The 25778-nt window shown below is 33.0% G+C and overlaps 2 protein-coding genes and 1 long non-coding RNA gene across 4 annotated transcripts in view; 1 reads left to right on the top strand and 2 right to left on the bottom strand.

Moving 5' to 3' along the window:
- Window positions 1-138: 138 nt before the first annotated feature.
- Window positions 139-25769, top strand: nudC (nuclear distribution C, dynein complex regulator). 2 transcript variants are annotated; one of them, XM_089700815.1, is made up of 9 exons: window positions 139-287; window positions 457-541; window positions 661-738; window positions 1743-1962; window positions 4345-4508; window positions 22052-22240; window positions 22982-23054; window positions 24327-24456; window positions 25372-25769. In XM_089700815.1, exons 2-9 carry the CDS (start codon window positions 467-469, stop codon window positions 25421-25423), a joined length of 981 nt encoding a protein of 326 aa, XP_089556941.1. In that variant the 5' UTR covers window positions 139-287; window positions 457-466; the 3' UTR covers window positions 25424-25769. The 2 variants fall into 2 exon arrangements, with proteins under 2 accessions (XP_089556941.1, XP_089556942.1); XM_089700816.1 differs by having other exon boundaries at window positions 142-287; window positions 449-541.
- On the bottom strand, window positions 5581-17561 carry LOC149484617 (uncharacterized). Its single transcript, XM_089700818.1, has 4 exons — window positions 17350-17561; window positions 7888-8016; window positions 7178-7583; window positions 5581-6549 (listed from the first exon to the last, which is right to left on the bottom strand). The coding sequence occupies exons 1-4, from the start codon at window positions 17365-17367 to the stop codon at window positions 6509-6511; spliced, it is 594 nt and encodes a 197-aa protein (XP_089556944.1). The 5' UTR covers window positions 17368-17561; the 3' UTR covers window positions 5581-6508.
- Window positions 5581-25778, bottom strand: part of LOC149484606 (uncharacterized) — a 172417-nt gene continuing 152219 nt past the window's right edge. The window contains exon 2 of the long non-coding RNA XR_016316284.1: window positions 5581-5779. This is a non-coding gene — a long non-coding RNA (uncharacterized LOC149484606). The remainder of the gene's footprint in view (window positions 5780-25778) is intronic.

Genomic DNA, 25778 nt, shown 5'->3' with positions numbered 1-25778 from the left:
TAAATACAAACGTTAAATAAGTTTTTGCAAACAATTGCAAAAATATGTATGTCAATAAAATCACTTAATTAAATATCGATCTTTTTTGTCTAGAATCTTCTTTAAATTATTAATCATGATTCGGGAAACTTCGATTTTTATTTGTCATTGTCAATGCTCTTAACTCAAAACGATAACGAGCACATCACTAGCGAAAAATTGAAAAAGGGAAGTTTAAATTATTTTAATAAATCACAAATCATTACACTATATTCGATTTTACTGTGAATTGTGTAAATTTTATAGAAGTAAGTATTGAATGTGAAATATTTAATGCTTATAAGTTTTATGCTTAACGAACCGCAATCCGCATGGTTTCTATTTAATCATTATAGTTACCCGGTTCTGATTGATACAAACAAAAGAAACTACAATTTTTAAATTTAAATTTTTATTTTCTTGTTCAAAGCTGTGTAGAAAAATAACAATGGCTAACGATCCTGAAAGATTTGATACAATGTTATTAGCGATGGCACAACAACACGAAGGAGGTGTAAAAGAGGTACATATTTATATAAATTTGCTTACACACATTACACTATTAAATTACAACCTATATGCTACAAATGCATTTATAATATTTGCAGCTTTTCTTTAATTTTATTTTCTTTCAAATTTCAGTTATTGGACACAATTGTAGGATTTTTATCTAGAAAAACTGACTTCTTTGTTGGTGGAAAAGAAGGTGAATGGGAAAAGGTTAGTATTAATACTTAATAGTGACAAAATAAACAAAAATAAGTTAGTCATCAAAGTATTACTCATTACATAAGTTTAACAAACTTAAATACATTTCCTAAACATCCATTCCTTATTAGAAAATTATCAGCGAGTGTACAATAAATCAATACATTTTCATAAAATTGGAAAATTACTTTTTATTTCTACATGCAATGTGGAATGAAATGCAGCATTTTTTGCTATGCTTAATAGACAATTTACAGCTCTCTCAAGAGGTATTTAATATATTTCATATGAATACCTGAATATAATATACAAACTATGCATAGCTATTTCATACACAATTGTGCCTGTGTATGCACTCTGCTATTGATGCTTGTGAAGTCTTATCTGTGGGCATATGATTAATGAAAGCATATAGCGAATGTAATCTATATAATAAAAATGTATTGCTAAATGTTTTGGTAAGTGCAAAACTTGAGAATGGCTGAACCAATTTAGTTAATTCTTTTTTTTATAATATTCCTTGAAGTACGAGGATGGTTCTTATCGAGAGAAAATGTAAACATGTACTACGGGCCAAGCCGGGGCGGACCGCTAGTCATAACATTAAAATGGTTTACAATTAGTTTTACTTGATGGCATTTATATGGGTTTCTTGTATAATATGTAATATCACTACATAGTGTAAAACAAAGTCGGTTTCTCTGTCCCTATGTCCTTATGTATGTTTAAATCTGTAAAAATACGCAACGGATTTTGATGCGGTTTTTTTTAATAGATAGAGTGATTCAGGAGGAAAGTTTTAGTATATAATTTATTATGTTTTAGACAAAGCGGGCGAAGCCGCGCGCGGAAAGCTAGTATTCTATATATCAAAAGCCTAGATTACCAAATGGACTGTTTTTAAAATAGATTTTCATAACTTGAGAATACTAATTAATTGAGGACTAATTTAAATAACAAGAAATTTTTAGTTGCTGGCTGAATAAATAATATTCAAAACTCTTATTACATTTTAGGTAGTAAAAGATATTTTCTATAAACATTCCGCAAAGGCCAGAGAAGAGGCAGACAAAATTAGGAAAGAAAAAGAGGAAGCGGAGAAGAGATTGAAAGAAATACAACAAAAGAAAGAGCAAGAACGTCTCGCTAAGGACTTTGAGCCGGCTACAGTGACTGAACTTACTGATAAAGAGGCAGAACTGATGCAAGAAGACATTGAGAAGGACAAAAAAACAAGTAAGTTGATAAAAAAAAGACGGTTTGCTCTCCGGGAGTGCCGGCAGAAGTGAAAACTTGATTATTAACGTTGAGCATGTTTGATATACATCCGTCTTATAGTCCAAGATCCCAGAGCGATAAGACATAACAAGTTCTCAGTAGTGTCTCATGTACTTTGTATACCTGCGTGTTTGTGAAGTTTGCCCAGTGACACCTGGGCAGGTACCAGGTGAGAAAGGTGACTAAAAATAAGAGTTACTTTACTTAAATTTAGATGGCTGATTTTTAGATATATTTTATAGAATATCATTCTCAAATGGTATCGCAAGTATCAGACACTTTTCATGGACCAAAACTTTTGTCAGACGCTTTAAAACTCCACCAAAAATAACCAACTAAACTTTACTTATTTTTTAATGTCTGATTTTTTAATATGTTATCAACATAACTATTATAAAATTATATTTAATCAGTCAGACAAATTGGAATGACCAAAAATCCACTAAACACAAAAAATATTCGGCCGTGAGTACGAACGCGAGTGCATTATTGTAGGACGTAAACGCAAAGTCAGATTGATATAATTTCTCGTAAATGTTAAGAATGGTTATAATTCCAACGGAATATCATTGCTATGGCATAAAGCTACGTAAAAATTAATAAATGCCATTTTTAGACGCCTCCAATACGTTTCTAATTTAATAGTGACGCCATTACAAGTTTGTCTCTTGAGAATATCTGTCAGTGTCATAGGAATCATCATTCGCCGCGCCGCGGCCGGGTATAATGTATATTATACATTGCGCGCACATACACAGTAGAATGAAACAGAATGTGAGTTAAAGAAGGAGAACCGGGTAGTAACCCGGACGTCTCACTCGCTCTGAAACGCATGCATAATGCTCTCGCGTTCTTACGGCCGAATATTTTTTGTGTTTAGTGGATTTTTGGTCATTCCAATTTGTCTGACTGATTAAATATAATTTTGTAATAGTTATGTTGATAACATATTAAAAAATCAGACATTAAAAAATAAGTAAAGTTTAGTTGGTTATTTTCGGTGGAGCTTTAAAGCGTCTGACAAAAGTTTTGGTCCATGAAAAGTGTCTGATACTTACGATACCATTTGAGAATGATATTCTATAAAATATATCTAAAAATCAGCCATCTAAATTTAAGTAAAGTAACTCTTATTTTTAGTCACCTTTCTCACCTGGTACCTGCCCAGGTGTCACTGGGCAAACTTCACAAACACGCAGGTATACAAAGTACATGAGACACTACTGAGAACTTAAAGTTTCATCTTTTAGAAAATAAGTTATGTCTTATCGCTCTGGGATCTTACTCTATTACGCTTTTTCGATCAGGTCACGTGTCCTGACGTGAGTTTAAGATTTTATACCCAACGCCGCTAAAGAAGTTTTCACTTCAAAAAAAGATGTATGGCACTCGGGGACTGCCGCGGTATAGCTATTGCATAGCATGCCTTCAAGCCATACCTCTGTGTCCGTCGGAGTGGGGAGCGTGAGGTTTTTTCGTTACGGAATTTCTGGATTCGGTCCCCGCGCTCAAGGCGCGCGATAGAAGCTATGCAATAGCTTAACAAACATTGTAGGTGCTTCTTTTATATAAACAAAAATATATGTATCTACTTTTATGGAAAATGACTTTAAAGATTTGAAATGAAAAAAATAGATCAGGTGAAGAATTTTTTTGTATAAATGAGTCAAATCTAGGTACAATATAATTTCAAAAATTCTTTCCCCGTTGGATATGTAAGTGATTCCTGAGTGCTGTAGGTTATATACATACTATAAGCTAAGCTATAGGCTAAGCCTGGATGAACACAAGTAATGAACACACATTTAATAATGATATCACTTACTAAATATTGAATAGTAAAGATAAACTAATAGATAAGTTGAAATTATACTTACATTGTCACAAGTTTTTTTTTACAGTAAGTAGTTATAATATGTTTTATTACTTTTGTCAATTTCACACAGCTTGTTGCTTCTAAGAAATGCTATTTTAAAGTGACTACCAGCAAGTATAGAAAATGGCCCTTACTTTTGTATGTTACAAGGGCTTCCTTAATAGAAAATTACCAGAAAATAACAGAAAAAAAAGACGGGTTGCACTCAGGGAGTGCCGGCAGAAGTGAAAACTTGATTATTAACGTTCAGCATGTTTGATATTTTGGAATGGTATCCATCTTACGCAAGAAGCTTATATCTATAAGCTTCTTGGTCTTACGCATGGATGGAATATAAAGGCTAAAAAAAAAATCCGTCTTACGCTTTTTCGATCAGGCCACGTGTACTGACGCGAGTTTAAGATTTTATACCCAACGCCGCTAAAGAAGTTTTCACTTCAATAACAGAAATGTTTAATTCACAGAAACAGAAAACGGCAGCGGAGACAGTGCAGTTGCAGCGGAACCATCAACCACAGCAGATGATGAAGACGATGACCCCAAAGAGAAAGGCAAGCTTAAACCCAACGCTGGCAACGGATGTGACTTGGAACACTATAGGTGGACGCAGACACTTGAAGAAGTCGAGGTTCGTTAATTTGTATATTGTAGTTTAAAATTTAATCCTGCGGCGGGTCATTTGTTAATACAAATTATAAAAAAAAATATTTATAACTTTAACTAAGTATGTGCAAAACGAAATCCCGCGATATTAACCGCGCTTGTATATTGTGTAACAACAATAAGGAAATGATTGAGATTCATTCGTTAATAAAAAAAACCTTTATGTAGATTCAAATTCAAATTTAAAATTATAGGTTACATGATGCTGAGGAGATATTATATAACAAATATAGTTTCATCAAATTTGCGTGTCAATATCCTTTAATTTTACTATATGTATGTATTTTGAAAATAACCCAGTGTTAACTTGCTCATGTTATACAGATAGGAGTGCACAAATAATAAGACCTTTGATTGTGGCGTTATATAAGCTGTTCTAAACTTTTCTATGACTGACCTTGAATTCTTTCAAATATCAACTTTGTAAGTAAATTACTGAGTAATATTGAAATATGCGTTCATTTATAGTAATGGTCACATTTAACCAAGGATGCATGCTGATTACTGTATCCTACAATGGCACGCTTTCTCTGTCACTATATACATATACCCCACGTGCTTAAATTTTTAAAACTATGTAGGTATGCAACGGATTTTAATGCGTTTTTTTTAATAGATAAAGAGTTGTTCTTGAGCAATTTTTAGTAAGTATATAATTTGGTAAGTTTTCTACAAAGCGAGCGAAGCCGCGAGGGGAAAGCTAGTATACAATATAGCATGATATAAAATTTGTAATCACAGAAGGCTCAAGAAATCCCAAGTTTCATATGAATATGTTCAGTTGTTTTGACGGTGGACGCTGCTAAGTTTCATATAGACAGAAAATTGTTTCTTATAGATCTCTTCAACATACAGAAATCAACCTGTTTCAATTTCAATTTATTTATAAATAGGTTATTGTATAAATAGGTGACTTTATTACTACTACATATAGAGGCCAATAACATGGCACATTTAACAACGTCGCGTGGTTTCATCTGTGTGACTAGTAAGGATATAAAGAGGATTATGGGATTATAAAAAATGAAAAAGACAACGAATTTTGAATGTGTATTTATCACAGTTTATATTATTATGCTATATTAATACAGGATTTAACTGGGTGTGCGATATTTTATATAACATATTTGACTATTATTTACAATTATTTAAACTAAGAAGTTACATTAATATGATAGTATTGATTCATATTTGTCTGGGTAAAATTTGTACGAAATTGGCATGTAAAAATGTTGCCTGAATACAAATAAATATTTAAATAAATAAGAAATGATTATAATGAAAATGTTACAGCAATAAGGAAACGATTGAGATTCTTTCGTTAATAAAAAAACCTTTATGTATTTGAATAATGTATGAATGAAATCAGTACAATTCAATATTTACCAAATTACGCCATTTAAGATCAGCATTAAACTTACAGAATGGAAAGTGAAAGTCCACGATCATTACTTCATTACAACTAAGGCTAACAATAAATTTAACATTGTTCTTAATATTTACACATTTAAAATTTTATAGTTTCTGGCATTATAGTATCCATAAGACTATAAAATCTGCTACAGAAATCACAGCTACCTGCTTTTCAAATAATTTACTTAAATCTAAATAATCCACTACTAATACGAAATAGTTTGAGCACTAAGTCATAAATATTATAATACATGATGATAATTGGCTAGATAATTTCTTCTATTAATTTGTTACAAAAGTTTGTAACGTTATTGCACTAGTAAAATTAATCTAAAATGTTTTATTGTTACTTAAATTGTAACTAAACACAGCTTACAGCAGTGTTAATGAATCAATTTATTTATAGCGCTCCAAGGATTTGCTAAAGTTATCCATGACATTCTACACTGTTCTTGGTCTATGGAAAACAAAGTCGTATGCTTGAATAGAATCCTCGAAGTGTGCTCTTGCTGTCACCTTATTTTATAACATTTCGTCGTAATTTTCGTGTTTCTAAGAGTATTTATACATCCCGGTTTCTCTGCGCATCCGCACTGAAAAAAAAGTATCTAATTACTATAATATTATGTTAGACAGATTCCCAAAAACATGTATGTCTTTGATGATGTTATCAGGGTATGACGCGTTCGGTGGTGCTTTGAAAACTTGCTACTTATACTTTTGATATAGGAAATAATTACTTTTCATGTGGTCTCTTAGTCAAGGCCGTCATTGTCTCAGTTACGAAGTATATGACGAGAATGATTTCCTTCACCTTTTCATCTATATATTGATTAAAATCGGTCAGTAGACAAGCCTATTTGATCAAGACATTTGATATAATATAATCTCGTCAGTGCATGTATGGTATTGGCATTTATGTTCGGTCTGCTGATTTAATTGAAAATTAGATCATCTTTACAGGCCACAATTATGGCAACCATTATTAATTAATTATTACGTGAAACTTTGTAGGTGTAGACAAGTTTAATTTAATACCCGTATCTTTATACAAAGGCGATTAATCATAGTTCTAGCCGAACATGCGTTGGCAAGAATTAGGTCACGTTCATTATGGGGAAGCAACATACATTGGAATATTTTTTTTATCATCCTATACTTATCACTTAAAAACGCACTTAATGTACATTCAAAAGTTTAAATTACTCTAAAATTACTTACTTTCCACAAAACATACTGCCGCCAGTATACACACGGAGAGCAGGATCGTCATGAATATGACGAGCACGGTTATCTGATGTGAGTGACTGCAACAGCAAGTCTTGGGCTCCTTCGTTGTTCGCTGTTTTGTAAAGCCATTCACGACGGTGAAGTGGGTGGAGCTCGCTCGGGATGTCGTGTCCTGTTCGGGGATCGAACCTCGCTTCACATCTGACCAATAGGCATCCGACACGTCACGAGTCTCTTCAGGTATGGAGATTACAGCACTTGTCAATGGTGACTTACGGCATTCAAAAATCAAATTTGCGTCTTTGTTTTGATTTATGTAACCGTTATGGGATAAATCCCTGCCATCCATTCGTGCTAAATGTGCTGCACTCAACAGCAAAGATCCTGAAGACACGCTCTGTAAAATATTGATCAGAGTTATATCGAAACATGTCGTGATAGCTTAAGCAATATGGGTTTTTAGTTCTATTGCATAATATTGCCATATCCGCGTTCATTTGTTTTATGTCCGGATTGTTTTCAATGTGGAGGTGGAAAACATATACTTATGATACCGTGGTAGGTGAATATTGCTATAGCATCTCTATGCTATAGCAATAAGTAGATGATCATAGATTATGATAATATGATACATAATATATGAATCCCAATGCCACTTTTTAAGTCCAGATTATTAATTATTATAGATTGTTTCAACTTACGTGCGTGCTGTGATTACTAGAGGACCCCTGGCTAGAGGCGGAGCCTCTTTGAGATCGCGGGTCATTGATGCTTCCCGTACTGCTGCTAGACAACGACGGCCTCGGGATGTGCCAGTTGGTCGTGGTTATCTGTAATAAAATATATCAATAAATTAAATTAAGCACTTAAATTACATCACTTCCGGGTTTATCAATTTGAATAATTCAAAGTCTAGGTATTCATCGTGCTCTACGTAACAATATCTAGCGAAGTTTCATCAATTTCATTTTTAGGTCAAGTTTTATTTAGAGTCCGATTGATTTTGTCAGATACAATTTTCAAGGTTCGCGTTCTCTTTATTTGCCGTCTTGTTTTGTTGGCCTCTGTTGCAATAAATTTGAATTTTGTTTCGGTCTCACGGACTCGTCGACATCCCTTTGTTATGCCAACGATAAGATGATGGATAGTCATTTTAGGTAGCGCGTCTACGTTTATGGCTATTACATGGTCATTACAAAAACTACCTAGCTGATTGTCAACGATTGTAGGCTCTGTCAAAAGACAACATTGTGTTTGCTAACTGGAAAACAAAATAGGTATATTATCCATGGGTTTATTCCGCATTTTTTTACAAAAGAAGTAGTGGGCGAGGTTGCAAAATGTTTCGCCATTTGCAAATAACCGGTTCCATTCTGGCTTTGTGGTACTCCGTGGAACTAAACCTTTGCTAATGGTATGGCTGACTATTACTTTCGCTGCTTGGTTACCTATTGACTCAATTCAAATCCTACGTCATGGCTTCTAATGCTCTATGTATTATGGCGAAATAGTACTTGACATATTCATTCACAGAAACTCAAACATTTTTAAAGAACAACTTTTTGATGTAGTAGCATTTTGGACTTTGATTTAATGTAAATGTCCATCTGTCCATGTTAATATTCGAATTCATTACATATGACTGAATTTAGCCATGCTTCGACAAACATTCTCAATTCTTGTCTGCGCAGTTAAAGTTACGCAATCATCAGTGCATAATAAATGTGAACTATTAGGCATCATAATATCTAAGTTGAGATAAATTATGAGTTGTAGAATAACATTTAAGTACAGCAACAGGAAAAGAACTCAGCCGCAGTTTTGTCGTCTTTGCTTATTAATGCCAAACTATTATACGGTTTGGAGCAAAATGAAAATCTCCTCAGACGCAGATAATACAAAATAACCCTCCTAACTACCTAACCTGAGTTCCATTATCGTGTATCCTACGTTACCATCCGACTTTTTTTTGTAATAACGATCAAATCACATAGGAGTACACGTGATTCATGGCGGATGTGAGTCTATATTATTCTGGATTTAATTGATATTGATTGACACGTGGCTCAGACACGACGAAGATCCCATGTGCTATTAATGCTAATTACTGTGGTAAAACTTCATAATCTCGCGTTTATCTCACACGTGATAATAAATATAAGTATCATCTATTTGCACATACTAATTTATGACCATGAACATAACTGCATTTATAATTGCCGAGGTATTATAATTCTTTCAATATACTTAATGCAGGCAACACGAAATTCTTATGAGCACTTGAGTTCAAGTTTATAGTTTAATGACAGGTGCATGGTTTGGCAACGTATTTAGTTCAACGAGACACCGGTTATAAATTACACAACAGCGGTAATCTTGACGAATCTAATTGAATGTACCTATCCGTCTACGCCTCGTGTCAATAACGGTAATTGTAATCACGGAACACATTACTCTTACATCTCAACGCAAATCGTAATGACGATTGCTTTCCGTCCCACAAACATTTATGCAATGCGACCGTATACAAAAATTATGTAATTAGTTATGTTGCTTCTCTAACACGTACTCGTAATAACAAGCAAAGTACGGTGCTTAATTAAGCGAAGCGCTTTTGAAATGTTAATAGATAATGTGTAACTATTATATTTTTGTTTGTTTATAAAACTGCATTGCACAAACCCAAAAACTATGCTGATTTATATCAACTACCTCTTACTTCTCAGATTAATTGTTTAATAGGAATTTGGATATTGAATTTTGGATATTTATGAATGGGAAATATTATTTATAAATACGTAAGAAGTGTGTATTTGATTGCAAAATTATCACTCGAAGTATAAAATTAGCTTTAAAAAATTTTACTAGAAAAATTCTTAGTGAGACAGCCGTCAAGAATACCTTGTCTTAGGACTCAAAAGCAACGTATGTATAACTAATACATATTTACCATGATAATAATCAGTTAACAAGCATTTTGACTGTTCTCCTTTAGAGGAGAAAGCGTGCTATTGCATGTTCTTGGAACACTTTCGGTAATGCAAATGTCACAATGGATAACGGGTTCATAATTTTAATACATACTTTTATTTTCATACTTTAATTATTCTTTTATGTAGCGATATATATTATGATTTCATTCTAAGAAAGAAAGTATATACTTTCTATTGTTGTTAAAGATTTCACACGTTAAATAACTAAATGTGCATCTAAACGGGCATTGCTTTGCAATAGTCTCATTAAAATACGGTTCTGAAGAATACGCCCAATGAAAGGAGGTAAAAAGCGTAACTAATTTTGAACGATTAAATATGATATTTTATATGAGGCTGTTGCATGAGGACACAGCGTCATAACACATTGTTCACGCTGGTCACAAACTGTACTATGATGCTTATGGTCGTCCTTGAACTGAATTGATGTATTTATGTACAAACTCACAGGAATCGTGTCAATGCAAATTGCTTTGGAAGCTACTCGACTACCGACTGACAATGAAGAAGATTTAATAAATTCCGCTTTACCATACAGTTTTTAATAAATTTTAATAGAGCCATTTGTTTATATATATGCATGGATTTTATAAATTCTGTCGACCGTTTTCGCCTTCTACTCGAGGTCTGCTTTAGATGATCTTGAACAGAGATATGGAAATGAAACATGTTAACTGCTACAAACAATGAATAAATATTATTTAAACGGATGTTTTCTTACATCATTTTTATGAGGATTAAAATTTGTTTTGTTTTTTGTTTTGATACGTCACAATCAATTAACGCCTAATAACACGTACGTTATTGAGTAGGATGTTCTATTAGAAAAAGTGGCCATGGAATAGGTTACTTATCCGGATTCTTCTATTCATGATTAAATGACATCACTCGTTGACGTCTAGAATCTACTGTTATGTTACGACAAGTACTGCATGCTCTTGTTACTCTAAAAATATTCAAGTATCTAATCTTGTGAACTTTATCATCATAACTTTTTTTGGACATATCGATAATATTCTACTGTTTGTCTACACTTTCTAGAAAAAAAGTAATACGTTTACGGTTCTTGTCATAAAAATAAAGAAAAAAATATTATGTTCAACAAGTACACATTCGAGTCTTTGTGTAATTATTCCATGTTTCTGTCCATGGAATAATTATTTTTATTTATTAATACATATCTATTACAGCTTGGGAGCTGTGAGTTAAAGTGAGAAACATTTAACTTCATCTTGTTTATACTTAACAGCTGATAAATGTGTGTTGTCTTAAGTCTGTAAAGAATCGAACGCAATACAAAAACAATTTACCTTGAAGGATTGAAATCTTTTTCAAATAGTGTGTCGTTTCCTGGCTATCATGCTAACTGGTATATAAATATCAACTCGTCCAAAGCAACATGTTGTCAATTAAGATTAAGGTCACTATCGTTGTGTACAATCCTCCTTATTTATTTTTCTAGTTTTAACTTAGGCAATTCGTTTCAAATGTAACATTATTCTCTTTGGTATGCTAATCATCAGAATTATTAATCACCAGATTTCCGCCCGCGGCTTCGCCCGCGTTTTCAAAGGAAAACCCGCATAGTTCCCGTTCCCGTGGGATTTCCGGGATAAAACCTATCCTATGTGTTAATCCAAGTTACCCTCTATATGTGTGCTAAATTTCATTGTAATCGGTTCAGTAGTTTTTACGTGAAAGAGTAACAAACATCCATACATCCATACAAACTTTCGCCTTTATAATAGTATTAATAGACCGGGAGATACTGACACAAAATTTCGAGTCATTTGTAACAGGATGGCGGTTCTACAGGGGTCTTAGTACGCAATGACAAAAAGAAAAACGATGGCGTGAACGCTGGTACCGGCGGCTTAGTCGCGTGGGCGTTAGTCGAACTCGTCGGAAAATAGCGAAAGTCAAACGATTTGTAACAGTATGGCACTTATTTTTCCTGTAAGTTTGAGGATCAACAAATATAAATACAAAATTTCAAAGATCTAAGTGTTGGAAATCTTCACTTATATAAATTAATAATAAATTAAGTTTTCAAGTATGACAGCACTTTTTCCCCCTACTAGAAGTATGGCAAATATAATAATGGTCACATTTTATCAAATTCTCTCCAAAAATCCAAATGCAATACTGGTACAAAAAGTTTGGCGAAATAAAATTTTTTTGCAGATTTTCGGCGGTATGGCGACCATTTGGAATCGTCCGAAAAGTATGGCATGGCGATTTTCGTAAATGGCTGCACGACGATAGTTACCTGTGCAAAAGTTAGCCTGGTACAAATGGTTGAATGATTGTTTTATTTAAATCAACACATTCGCGTCGGTATGGCGGGCTGTAAGTCACACCGGAAAAGTATGGCATGACACTACCGCCTACTACTTTTTTATGGGCTATCGGTAAATTCTAAAATTTTTGTGTTACAAATCGTTTGACTTTCGCTATTTTTCCGGCGAGTTCGACAAACGCCCACGCGACTAAGCCACCGGTACCAGCGTTCACACCATCATTTTTCTTTTTGTCATTGCGTACTAAGACCCCTGTAGAACCGCCATCCTTGTTACAAATGACTCGAAATTTTGTGTCAGTATCTCCCGGTCTATAAGATTGATGTACGGTGTATAAGTAGATCAAGTTTTGCACAAATAACATTATGTTGCTTAAGAATCAAGTTACTCAAAAAAGTTTTAAATTTATGGAAAATATAGTATCCATTCAGATTCAGGATAATTTTGGATTGTTTTCCTTTTTTATGTCGATTGGAAAAAGAAATGGATTGTTTTGGTTGTTATAAATTTTACAAGGAATGTATCTTTTCGCCATAAAATATTTAACATTACAAAATATGATGCCTTTTTAAAACCTGTTTGCCTTTCGCCATTTTTTAAATGACATCAATTTTTGACATCATTTTGAGATTTTGTTCCAAATACCAAAGTAGTAAGTCGTTATCTTTATGTTGTTTTCGGTGAATGACGAATGTAAATGTATATCTGCAAGTAAAATTTACTACTCAGTGACCTTAAACTGTCGTTGCAACGAATGATTCGGACCATTGTTGGATATAATTTTTGGCTTGCTTAATAATAAAGCTGCTAAGTGGTTGTAGTTAGCGTTGATCTGTCATAACAAAATCCTATACAAATTCCTTTAAACTCTTTTTTCGCACATCGTGATTGCTTAAGGCATCATTGCTTCATAAACTTTTTGTGATATTGTGACCGGGTTAAACCTAATTACATCACAATACAAACGGATATTGCTTTGGGTAAATCCTTTTAGCCGGATAGGTATAGGACAATAATTTTGGGCAGCGTACTCATTATTTATACTATATCCTGAACAATTTCAACAAAACATGTTTGATAAATGTCAACTGTTTTATATTTCAGATAAGGTTTCCTTTCGAGTTTCAACAAAATTAACGCATTAATATAAGATATATCCGGAAGTATGTATTCATAAAAAGCATTTTATATTAAATCATACCTAATAGCATAGTTAAATTAAAAGAATAAGTTATTTGTATCAGTTGTCAATCTAAGCACCTACCTATATAATTTATGTATTGATAAATTGTAAACAAGTCTAATTTTAATTTGACCGTGAACTAATGCGGTTTTATGTAATTCTATGTCAATGACACTGATTTATAGCGACGATTTTAAACGAACCCTGACGATTTATGTGATCTTAATTGACCTTAGGGATTAAACACAAGATTAAAATGTTTAAATAACAAAGAAATACATATGTGTGTGTATTTCGTTAATAAGTATCGTTAAATCCTCTGTTTGTTTTCTTTTTTAATTTCATAATCTCTACTATAAATTTAAAATAGTATTTTATATAATTTCATTAATATAGCTTCCTTCATAATAAAGAAACTTTCTGTACTCTGTTTTACGTTGTGATGTCTTAAGAAATTATCGACAGAATGTTACTTATAAGGTTCTAATGTGGTTCTCACATTTCTTACGAATGTTCGCTCCATACGTCCTTGATGATTACACAAAAAGTGATAGATAATAATTCCTTAAAAATTTTCAGAACTAAATTATTGGAATGATAACCAAATTCCCTTGCTCATGTCACACTAACCCTTGAAGCCAACAAAAATCCTACTAGATATAGTACCTATGACGTTTTTCCTGTCTGAACATATGATCATTTTAAATTCTGTTCAACTGCAACGTTTACATCGTTAAAATAATATAATAGGGCTGACACGAACAACTGTTAAACGTGTTCTAAATAAATTATAATTATCGGAGAAGAAAATAGACAATATCTTAGCGAGGAGTTACAGAGTGCAACGTACTGCCCACCTCTCGTTCTGGCTGGATGTTCGCTAAGTCCGGGTATAGCGAAATGTGAAGGCCACTGGTTGTCGGCAATTCGAATCCCTGCACCAATTATTTCGACCCTAGTAACTTATAACTGCAGTTTGGTTTACAGCCGTTCCTAATATTTTGCAATAGTGTGACTAGAACATGCACAACGCGATTGTGCTGTTTTAGAAATACTATAGAAATTAATTTATAATTGATTCGATATTTATTGCATGCACGATAATATAGTGTTTAATTATTTAAAGATCTCATTCAATAGCTGAGTAGGTAAATCATGAATTGAAGTATTAGCAGCAGACAATTTTTAACGCTATTCAGTTATTACAAAGTTACCATATGTTTAGTAATCCTAACTTGTCTAATAAATTAACTTCTGATGCACATCCGATAAGAAACAGCTGCGATTTATTAAATACGGACTAATGTACACTATTTGGTCAAGGGGCAAGCCATCAAGCATTGATGGAATAATGTTTTAGTAATAAATGCGTGAAATATGAGAGCTTTGAATTAAAGTTCTTAATTTTAACCATATGCTATTGGGACAAATAGCAGGTGATACAAAATGCAAGGATTTGTGTTTAATATTCATTATATTGAATGAGAATGTAGCACCTCTGACATAAAGACACTGTTATTGCCATTCCGCATAGCCAAAAAAGGAATTTAAATATTAGTCGTGAACAAACAACAAACGGATCTAATAAACAGCATCGACCGACGCTAAAATTCTTCGCTTGGTTATTCCGGTATTCGTGATAATTTGAATTCTTTATTGGGCGTCTGTTGTTAGGTGCTTCAAAATTTGGAATCACCGTGTATTGTGACTCAACTTTGTTTTCTATGAACTCCCAATTATTGTTTTATAGTGCCGATAAATTCTTTATCGTTGATGTGATAATTGACCCGTATCCGATCATCTTTCTTTGTAAGAATACCATTTCTCATGGCAATTTAAGATGTCAAGCTATAAACACTTCTGATATTTGATTCTGGTGTAATTTATTCTTACATTTACCGATGCTAATTTATTTATTTTATAATTTTAATTATTATACAGAGATGCACTTTAAATTTAAAATTTAAATGTAAACTTCTATTACCAAAATGACTTTTGACGCGTTGCAGTGTGCATTCGAAGCAAATCTGAGCTTACAATACTTTCCTTAAAATTTCAGGGAGACTTAAATTAATGGCAATATGTGTTTTTATTATCTACTAGCCTTATTAATGAAGACAAAATTAATCTAAAAATACGGAAACATATTAAATTGACATTATGAAGGAAATAGAGCAGGCTCCAAGGAGATGTTCGTTTGCAAAAATAGCGGACCTAAATCTGACTTCTGATATATATATTGTATAGATCCCAGACATCCTATAGACAGATGTTGCCAACCAGTTTTGTGGTCCCCCTCTCCCCACCCCGGTAATTAAATATGGCATACAAAGAAAAAAATAAAAATTTCCAAAACATGCCGTGTAGGGTATCAAATGAAAGAGCTTATTGAGTAGATCATGAATATATAGCATACTATAACATTTCTTACACTTTCTCTAAGATTTTTTAGAAAATGTTAAAATAAAGTGATGTCAAAGACAATTTTGTTCACAATTTAATAGTCTTAATCAACAACACATTTATTTGGATAAAGATTATATTATTACGTTGATACAACTCTTAACAAATAATGCATTAATTTCGACCAAATTTAATTACCATTAAAACGGTTCTAGTGAGTTAATCTTAAAAGATAGACATATACTGTCGCGGACATTTTTTTAGATCATTTCAAAAGGAATAATTCTTTCATACATATATTTTTGGTATCTCGAACCGTTTACGCAGCGCACGTATTGGAAGCCCTCAAGGATGAATAATTTTCTCCGTTTTTTTTTACATTTTCCATTATTTCTTCGCTCCCAATCGTTATATCGTGATGTTATATAGCCTATAGCCTTCCTCGATAAATGTTCTATTCAACACAAAAAGAATTTTTCAATTCGAACCAGTAGTTTCTGAGATTAGCGCGTTCAAACAAACAAACAAACAAACTCTTCAGCTTTATAATATTAGTATAGATATATCCCATCTATACGAAGGAATATAATAATTCATCATATGAGCGGAACATCGACATTTATTTCGTGGTAAATTTAGTTTGGGCGTCCTAGCCAGCGTATGCGTCAGATTATTGTTTTTTTGGACATTGAGACGCTTGACCTCTGCCTCCATCGTCCCAAATGGAAGTAGTACTAGTCATAAATAATAGATTCGTTCATTATTTGTATAGGAATATTTTAATGGAATGTTTATAATTTATATTTCAACTGTGTTGTTTTGTATAATATTCGCAAAACGACTGTGTTTTTGTTAAATAATAATTATTGGTAATAAAATGTACTCAGCTTCATTTTTATTGTAGTATTTAATTTAATGTGAATCAGGATATTTATATTAAGATTTATATAGAAGTAACCAGTCACGAATTATGTAAGTCGCGACATAATATTGTTGTCATATTCAAAGTATTTTGTTTATATAGGTATGACCGAGAATTCATTAAAAATTTTTTTATTATTATTTGATTAAAATAATGTCATCTAAATAACTTACGTTTAATCTGGGAGGTTAAGGTATGTGGTATATGTTATTAACACAAACTTTTTCTTCCGGTGTCTTATTTTCAAACAAAATATGTAAATCTGTTAAATTATTATTTGACACCATTTCTATCACTTTCATTGACATAATTTGGGCTAGATTGGTGATGGACGATTAGCAATAACAGCCTACGCAACTTACCGCACTTTTCATATCCATTGTTTGTACAGTCACCTCCACGCGGGTTCTGATAAGATTGTCACACAAATATTACGTCACTGAACACTGCATTCACACGGTCCACATAGCTGTCGGATTCGCATTCGCTTCTTCAGCGAGTTGTAGCCTCTCTCGCCCTCTCCGTGTGGCCGGCGACGTTTGACGCGCCCGTTCCAAGCGGCAAAGCGACTAGAGTCGAACTGAGAGTGTTGCAACAAGACGCAAGGTTTTATATATAAAGTTGCATGTTACCGGTTGTACTCCACTTTTTTAACGTTTCAGCGAGTGTGCATTCAATTTAATAAATAATGCATTTTTTCACTGTTTTATATTTTTTATTTTATCATTTTTACACTTAAGATAGGAAAGTGTAAGCCCCACAAAAGTACATTATTGTAATGTTTGAAATAATTTTTATTGTCAATATCGATTCTATTTTAGAATGTTTATTAACATAACGCATTGAACATTGTATCCAGATTGTATAAACAAACTTATTTATTACAAACTTTGAATGTCGAAAAATTTGTCTCACTTGATGTAATATTTGCTCAAGTTCTCTCGTAAGAATTGCAACGGTCAAGCGAGTCAAACAACGTTAGTATTCAAAATGAGCTAAAAGGAAATATAAAAGTGATTTGTGAAAAACAGAAGCTCAGTCACGAACATATACTATACGACGGACCACAATGTCGTACCCTGTGGTACTCCAGTGGTTGTGCAAGACCGAGCGAGGCCATGCCATTCTTACATTGAATCATGCGGGACTCGGAAAGTGATAGAAATTACGATTCACAAGATGTTACATCAATAAAAAGGATGAACGCATACGTGACCCATCCAAGTTCAATGATAATATATCTAATTAATTTAAACTATCCTTGTATACTTCCAATGATAGTGCAGGATACAAATATTCGGTTATATTGAATGATAGACAATGAAATTCTAAATCTTAAAACTTGAATGCATGAATGCATGTTTTAAGACCACCAAACAAAGGATTTAATTATTATCATAGTAAAGATAAATTCACGTTCAATAATATTCTAATCATGTTGACTAATGTTTCTAACGACAATTTTTTTTAATGATGTTATCAGCACAGCACAGTGGTAAAGAAGACTTATTATTGTTTTAGCCCTTAGCAGCATTTAAGTACTGACGTGTTCGTAGTTATTCTAAATTAGTCACGTTTTCAAAGATATGGTAAATAAAGGTAGATTTGCTAGAACTATAAAAAATTCATTTGGGTTCGCTTAAAACACAACCTTGTGTAGTAAGTCTTGTGCCTTTGGAATGGAATTAGAATTGCTACAAATTATGTGTGTACGATTTGACAATGTAATTGATAGGTTACATGACCGCTAATTTAGTTTTCAAAAAAACTGGCACACGTTTCAAATCTATACTAATATTATAAAGCTGAAGAGTTTGTTTGTTTGTTTTAAACCGCTAATCTCGCGAAAAATTCTTTCGGTGTTAGATAGCCCATTTATCGAGGAAGGTTATAGGCTATATAACATCACGCTACGGCCAATAGGAGTAGAGCTACGAGGGTGAAACCGCGCGGAGCAGCTAGTTAGATATAATGTAAGAAGATTTGAATTTTGTTAGCGAGGAGTTAGAGGCCGAAGATTTGAAGCGCTATTCTTCGTAGTTTTGAGCGGAATCATTTATATTGCATAAGGTTTAGGAAGAACTGTGTAATAGGTAATAATAATCTTCTTCATCTGCATTAATTATTTATTTTGAAAATAAACTGCTTTTATCAAAACAAGGACATCCGGAAAACGCACATCACCTCGTGGTTACTGAGACAATAATCTATCCAAATAATATTATTATTTATGGTCTTGTTTGCGTCCTAGATTTAATCTATAAAAAATATATTTTCGAGTTGTTTGTTTTGTTTACCGTAAAAATATTTTAAAGTATTTTATTTGTAAATCAGTATTTGTGTAAAACACGTGAACATTGTACACCATGGTATTGAGCGCGGTAATTGCAAGGTTTCTCAAAAAGTAATTCTTTACGAGACTGCAGTTTGAAGGCTTGGTTAATTTCTCAGTCACACGCTCAAATATAATTGCTTCGTGATTGTTCTTCCTATCGTGTTCAATTCGGACTCTTCAGTCTTTCTAAGTTTCATTAGAATTGGTACGTAATGAACCTCCACCGTTCTAATTGTGTTTTTTTTTTCTTTTGTATAATCATTTTTTTAAATAAACTGCGATGTGATGTCAATATAATTAAACATGTTTTGAATTCGACCAAGTAAGTCTTGTGTTTATAGATCAAACATAAAATATTAATTTCTACCCAATTCATTATATTATTATGCGCACCTGTACAAGAATTCATTACTATTTACATTATTATTCACACATAATGATTAAATTGTAAACCGTTTATAATTTTTTATAATTTAATGATTCCACATAAAATAGCGTAGATAATATAATCACTAACGATTGACTATACAGTTGTGCAGTTTTATCAGACGCAAATGTCGATATGTTCATGTTCATCGTCCTTGTGTGGAATGCGAGGTCACCCCGCCATAGTGGTCGGCTAAGTTCTTTGGTGGCTATCATATTATTATTCCGAAAGATTCCGTATTCTCCGCGTGTCAGTATGACGCTCCTCAATCGAGTGCACCTTGTTCTCGCGGTCAGATAAATAGCGGGTAAATGTAACAACTAATGAGATGATAATAGATATGGCAAGCGAGAGTGAAGATCCTTATGTGTACGAACGAAGCAAAAACCTTTGCAAATGGGCGTATTCGTTCGTACGAATACGCCCATTTGCAAAGGTTTTTGCTAGAGCTCGTGCTCTTTACTGGTCTTTTTTCTCTCAGTTGACGTACCTACATATATATCAAAGTATGTACTTGATCTGATGATGAATTTCTAATTTTTCACGGAAGTGACCTTCAATATAATTATACTTACATCAAGTTGATCGTTAATAGACGATTTAATGGAATACATTATATCGCCCAGGTTAATTATTTTAATTAAATAAATGATAAACTAACGTCATGTTCAAGATTTTATGCTGTAAGGAATTGCATTGCAACAAGTGCACCAGATAAAACTTTAATTGGTATTATTCTGAAATATCTACAATTAGACTCTAAAAACGATATCGATAGCATTAAATTCATAAAAATTCAAATCGAGGGCTGATTTGCGTCATGAAATAAACGAGATCGCCATTTCGATAAGGACTGGTCAACACTTATTATATCACATAATTATTATAGAACCATTTCACTTAAACATTATAAACTTATGACCTTTTAAAATTGTAACTTCGTTAAATTACAATGTTTAATACGTCTTGTTTTTCCAGTATTTAATATTTATATCATGAATGATCATATCCGTCTACGTAAATAAATGCAGATACATTTTTGTTGTATCCTGTTACATAAGCCGTTCTGCCTAATTGGTCAATTGTATGCAAAATATATGCACTATTTATTTAATTATATAATATAATAATAATAAAATAATTAATTAAATATGTGGTATCTGCATTAGTTGAAACTTATCTTTGCAAATCTATATAATGACGATACATTTATACTGACTAGTTTTCCTTAGTTCCACATTATTTATTCTGATGTCGTTCACGTTTGCTATATTAAGGCGTTACCCGGCAATTTCGACTATGTTCAACCTCTATAAAGTCTGGTACAACATAAAGCACAATAGCGAAAAAAATATATAAAATAGGATGGTCTTTGATCTTTAATTGCTCGCGAGGACTTTTTTCCAAAGTTAATAGATTTCTAGAAAAAAAATGTGCCGTGGTCATCGATTTTTCCGCAAATACTCTATAAACTTCGTAACCTGCTGACTTAGAGCTCTGAAAATTTTATGTTTAATAAATTATCAGTTACACAACAGTCCCTGACGAGGATTTTTTGTTTCACTGATTAGTATCTTTTTAAATACAAAATGCGAGGAAAAAAGAAGGTGCAGCGGGAGAGGTTTGAGATCCGTCTAGTATGGTCAAGGTTATTAGCGCATGTATAAGCCTTAACCATTGATTTTCCCTCATCGTAAATTTTATTGTTGCACAATAATCATATGATCAATCTAACGTAGAGACATCTTCCAAGAACTTCAGCTAAAACTGCAAAAAACTTGTGGATATTGAGCAACTCAAATGACAAGCATATTCTCATTTTATGCATTTTCCTCAACTCCATTAAAGCTTTATGCGGAATGAATAAAATCGATTTCCTTGCCTCTTTTTATAGGCATATAAATTGTGGTTGAAGTTATAAAACGTTACATATTATTATAGCACATTTAAATAATTAATTGAATAACAATAAATAAGCATACCTGCCACCTTAAAATATTTTCATGTATGATGAATCTATAATGTAACTTATATTTCTGGTGCTAAACAACATTCAATAAATAATGATTTATGCATTACTCAATGCAACCGGAATAAACGCGTATTTTAAATACTTACAAAGCTCAATTTTTTTGTTTCATCAGAAAATCCTCAAAAACTACTTGATCAGTTTCAAAAATTCATTCACCATTGGATATTTACGAGAGAGTAGACGTAGAGGCTATGTAAGCCGAAGCGGACTGGTCATTCTATAAGATTGCCACAATTTGGACACTTTTAACATTGATTAGTTTTGTTGCAGTTGCGGGTACCTCTTCGGCAAGTATTGCGTCCTCGTGATTTGACAGTGGTAATAAGCAAGCGTCATCTGAAGGTCGGCATCAAAGGCCAGCCCCTTATCATTGATGGGGAACTCGACGCGGACGTCAAGATTGAAGAATCGACGTGGGTGCTGCAGGACGGCAGGAATTTACTCGTCAATTTAGAAAAGGTACCTACGACGGTCGTAAACGTTGAATTTGATATTTTAGTTTAATGGCATTCAAATGCTTTTTAATGCCATAAAACTAAAATATCAAATTCAACAATTTTTTATTTTAAATTATTTTTTTTAAAGAATAGAAATAAATCGATCATGAGACGGAATTCTCTCCCTTTTTTTTTAAGTGGGGAAATCTTGCCTAAGATACCCACGGCTCCCGGGGAAGGAGCCGTGGGTTATGTCGGATTCCTACCGACTAAAACCCCACGGTGTACCAACGCGCTGCTTTAGACGGGATGCGGGGACACTATCGCAATCTTCCGCATATCCCGCCCAGCAGTTGCCCGTTTCCAGGTCCTCCGCGAATTGCCTGTTTCCAGGCCCTCGACCAATTTACCCACCACGAGGCGGCGCAAGCTGGCACACGAGCTCACGCCACCCATTCGCCGACGATGGATTGTTCCCCGTTCCATCATCGGCGTTCCCCAAAACGGAATTCTATCCCTCGACTCATATTCGAATTTTTTCTATTCTTACAGAAGACGCTGGTTCAAATCCCGCCACCCGTGATTGATATTTTCTATTCTTTAAAAATGTATATGGACATAAACGTTTTGAGAAAAGGTGTTTTGATTTTGTAAACATGCTTTTAGTAGGCGTATTTATAATAAATTGCAGTCGTTGTATATAAAAGTAATTTGTATGTGTGTGTTAATTTGTAAATGTAGTAATGTCAATATTTTTTTGCAGGTTAACAAAATGAATTGGTGGGGCCGTTTAGTGACGACAGATCCAGAAATATCTACTAGGAAAATAAATCCAGGTAGGTTAAAGATTTTTTCGAGTTTGTCGAGTTATTACCACATTATTACAAACTTAAAATATTATTTAACACAAAACTTATTCGTGTTTTTCCACTCACTCATAAATGCCATCTGAAAATTAAGAAATTTTTAAGGCTGTAAAATGTAGTGACGCATCGCGATGATTAAGAAATATTTTAGCCTTCGTGTGTAATTCGAAACCGCAAATATAGGAATTCGATTAAAATAACAAATATAAATCTAAAATTCAGATCAAAAAATGTATCACCGCATTCTGATTCAGAGTAATTTGATACATAAAATACCTATGTTATCCTGCCACGCGCTTTACCATGAATTGGCATGAAATAAGTAAAAATAAACATGATTTTATTGATATCTCCTCATGATTGAGTTTTACTAGTGCAAAAAACACACATTTACATAATATCTTCCGGAGAACTATATTCGACAAGCGATACCTGTACAAGTTTTCATTACAATGCTACTTTCGCACCTATAGTGTAAAATGATTTGAAAACGATCGGTAGAGGTTGCGAAGTTTGTCAACGCTATGACTTGTTTTAATGTTGATTTACTCGTAGTTAACAAGTTACTTACATTAATAACGATGGTTTTATGGATGGCTGTATAAAGTGACCTGATGATTTGTTACGTTAATATCGCTATAACTTTTAAACATTTTCGTAAAGAATAATATTATGTTCTGCAATAGTTGGCATCTCCACAAAAAATAGCCTAGGTACTTTGTATGCCTATCCCTTCCTACGTTTTTACTTGAGTGGTCAACATTCATCCATCGACGCTTTTGCATTTAAAATATTAGCAAGATTTTTAGATTATTTCAATTTTGTTGGTAGTAGTTAGATATTTTATAAGCTGTATCGACTTGATAAAATTGGGTACCATGAAGAGTTCTTTATAATGGATGTGTTTAAAAAAGAACAAAACAGTTACAGCTGGTTCACATTCCGTGTCCTTGAAACCAAAATAATAATAATAGGTGTGTATTAACTTTAAGTATTAAAATAAACTATGTAGGTATTATGTACCGTACATAACGATAACCAATAAACATAAAAATATTAATCTTCTATCGGAGTGGACTAAAGTTTAGTTTTAACCACATAGATCTATAAGTATAAAGTCCATGTCCTTCTTCAAAGTTTCATCTACCTCATAATCCGTACAATTATTCAGATATGACAGCTTACAGCTATAATGTTACTTTCGCATTTATTATAACAGCATGGAATATATTTTGCTTATAGAGCCATCAAAGTTATCGGATTTGGACGGAGAAACTAGGGGCCTAGTTGAGAAGATGATGTACGACCAGAGGCAAAAGGAGATGGGACTGCCGACCAGTGACGAACAGAAGAAACAAGACGTGCTTAAGAAGTGAGTAAATATGATCAGTCTTAATCAGGCTAAAAAAATGGCGTATGTAATAGTCGTTAAAATCGATAATAGCATTATTCATAATATACCTATATAGAATATACTAGCTTTCCGCCCGCGGCTTCGCCCGCGTTTTCAAAGAAAAACCCGCATAGTTCCCGTTCCCGTGGGATTTCCTGGATAAAACCTATCCTATGTGTTAATCTAAGTTACCATCTATATGTGTGCTAAATTTCATTTTAATCGGTTCAGTAGTTTTTTCGTGAAAGAGTAACAAACATCCATACATCCATACTTACAAACTTTCGCCTTTATTAGTAGGATAATACTATCTGAACTCAGTTCTGTCTTTTTCGGTTTAGGGGTGAATAAATGTTGAAAAAAAAAACATTTCATACAAATTCGTATTACATTGAAAGTTGTATTCATTGTTTACAATGAGATTTGTTATGGATGTTCGATGTTCTTAAAAATACACCTCGGAGTCTAGATATTTTTATGAGAGAGAATATGCTTCAAATTTAAATTTAAAATTATTACTAATAAATAAATAAATAAATAAATCATTTATTCCACTTAAAACATTTTACAAATAAGAGCGACCGAATAATGATTCAATTCTGACTCTATGAATCAAAAATGGTAACATTACGATTGTAATTCCATTAAATATGTAATACGTATAAATATTTGTTATTGATTTGCCTATAACTGTTCTTATTGAGCGCTTGGGAGATCGGAAAGTAAAAGGCTACATCAAGTTCAATGATTACTTATACACGTAAGAATTGTGATTTGAGCGAATTGGCGGATTTAATACTTTCATATTTCAGATAATTAATCTCCTTGATATATTTTCCGCGTACGTTAATGACGAAATAATATCTTCAACTTAAAATCCTTTTCTTGTTTCAGGTTCATGGAGCAACACCCAGAGATGGACTTCTCTAAATGCAAATTTAATTAAATATTCCACTGCGTCTAATAAATTGTCTTGAAGGAACTATTAGAACTTTGTAATTCTAAGAACTCTTGATGTATCGTCATAAACGATTGATGTACTTTACGTTCCAACGTTTTATATGTACCTATCTGTAGTCTGGGCAATCATGTTGTCTGAACAATATGTAATTAAATAAGCTTAAAGCAAAAGGCCAGTGGGCAAACCTTCATTTTTAATTTGCCGACCTTATTAATTTTTGTGCTCTCACTAGTCATTATTGATCCGTGTCTAATAAAAAACATTGAAAGCGGTTTTGCCAGATTATAGTAAAATAACTGATAGTATTCAGTAAATATAAATATTAAAATGACTTGTTGTT

This window comes from Colias philodice, chromosome 11, assembly GCF_061535455.1.
Source record: "Colias philodice isolate Cphi_HAF_F1 chromosome 11, ilColPhil1 Martin Lab GWU primary, whole genome shotgun sequence".
Classification (NCBI taxonomy): Eukaryota; Metazoa; Arthropoda; class Insecta; order Lepidoptera; family Pieridae; genus Colias; species Colias philodice.
Note: the sequence above shows the minus strand (reverse complement) of the source record. Positions and strands in the feature narration are given on the sequence as shown.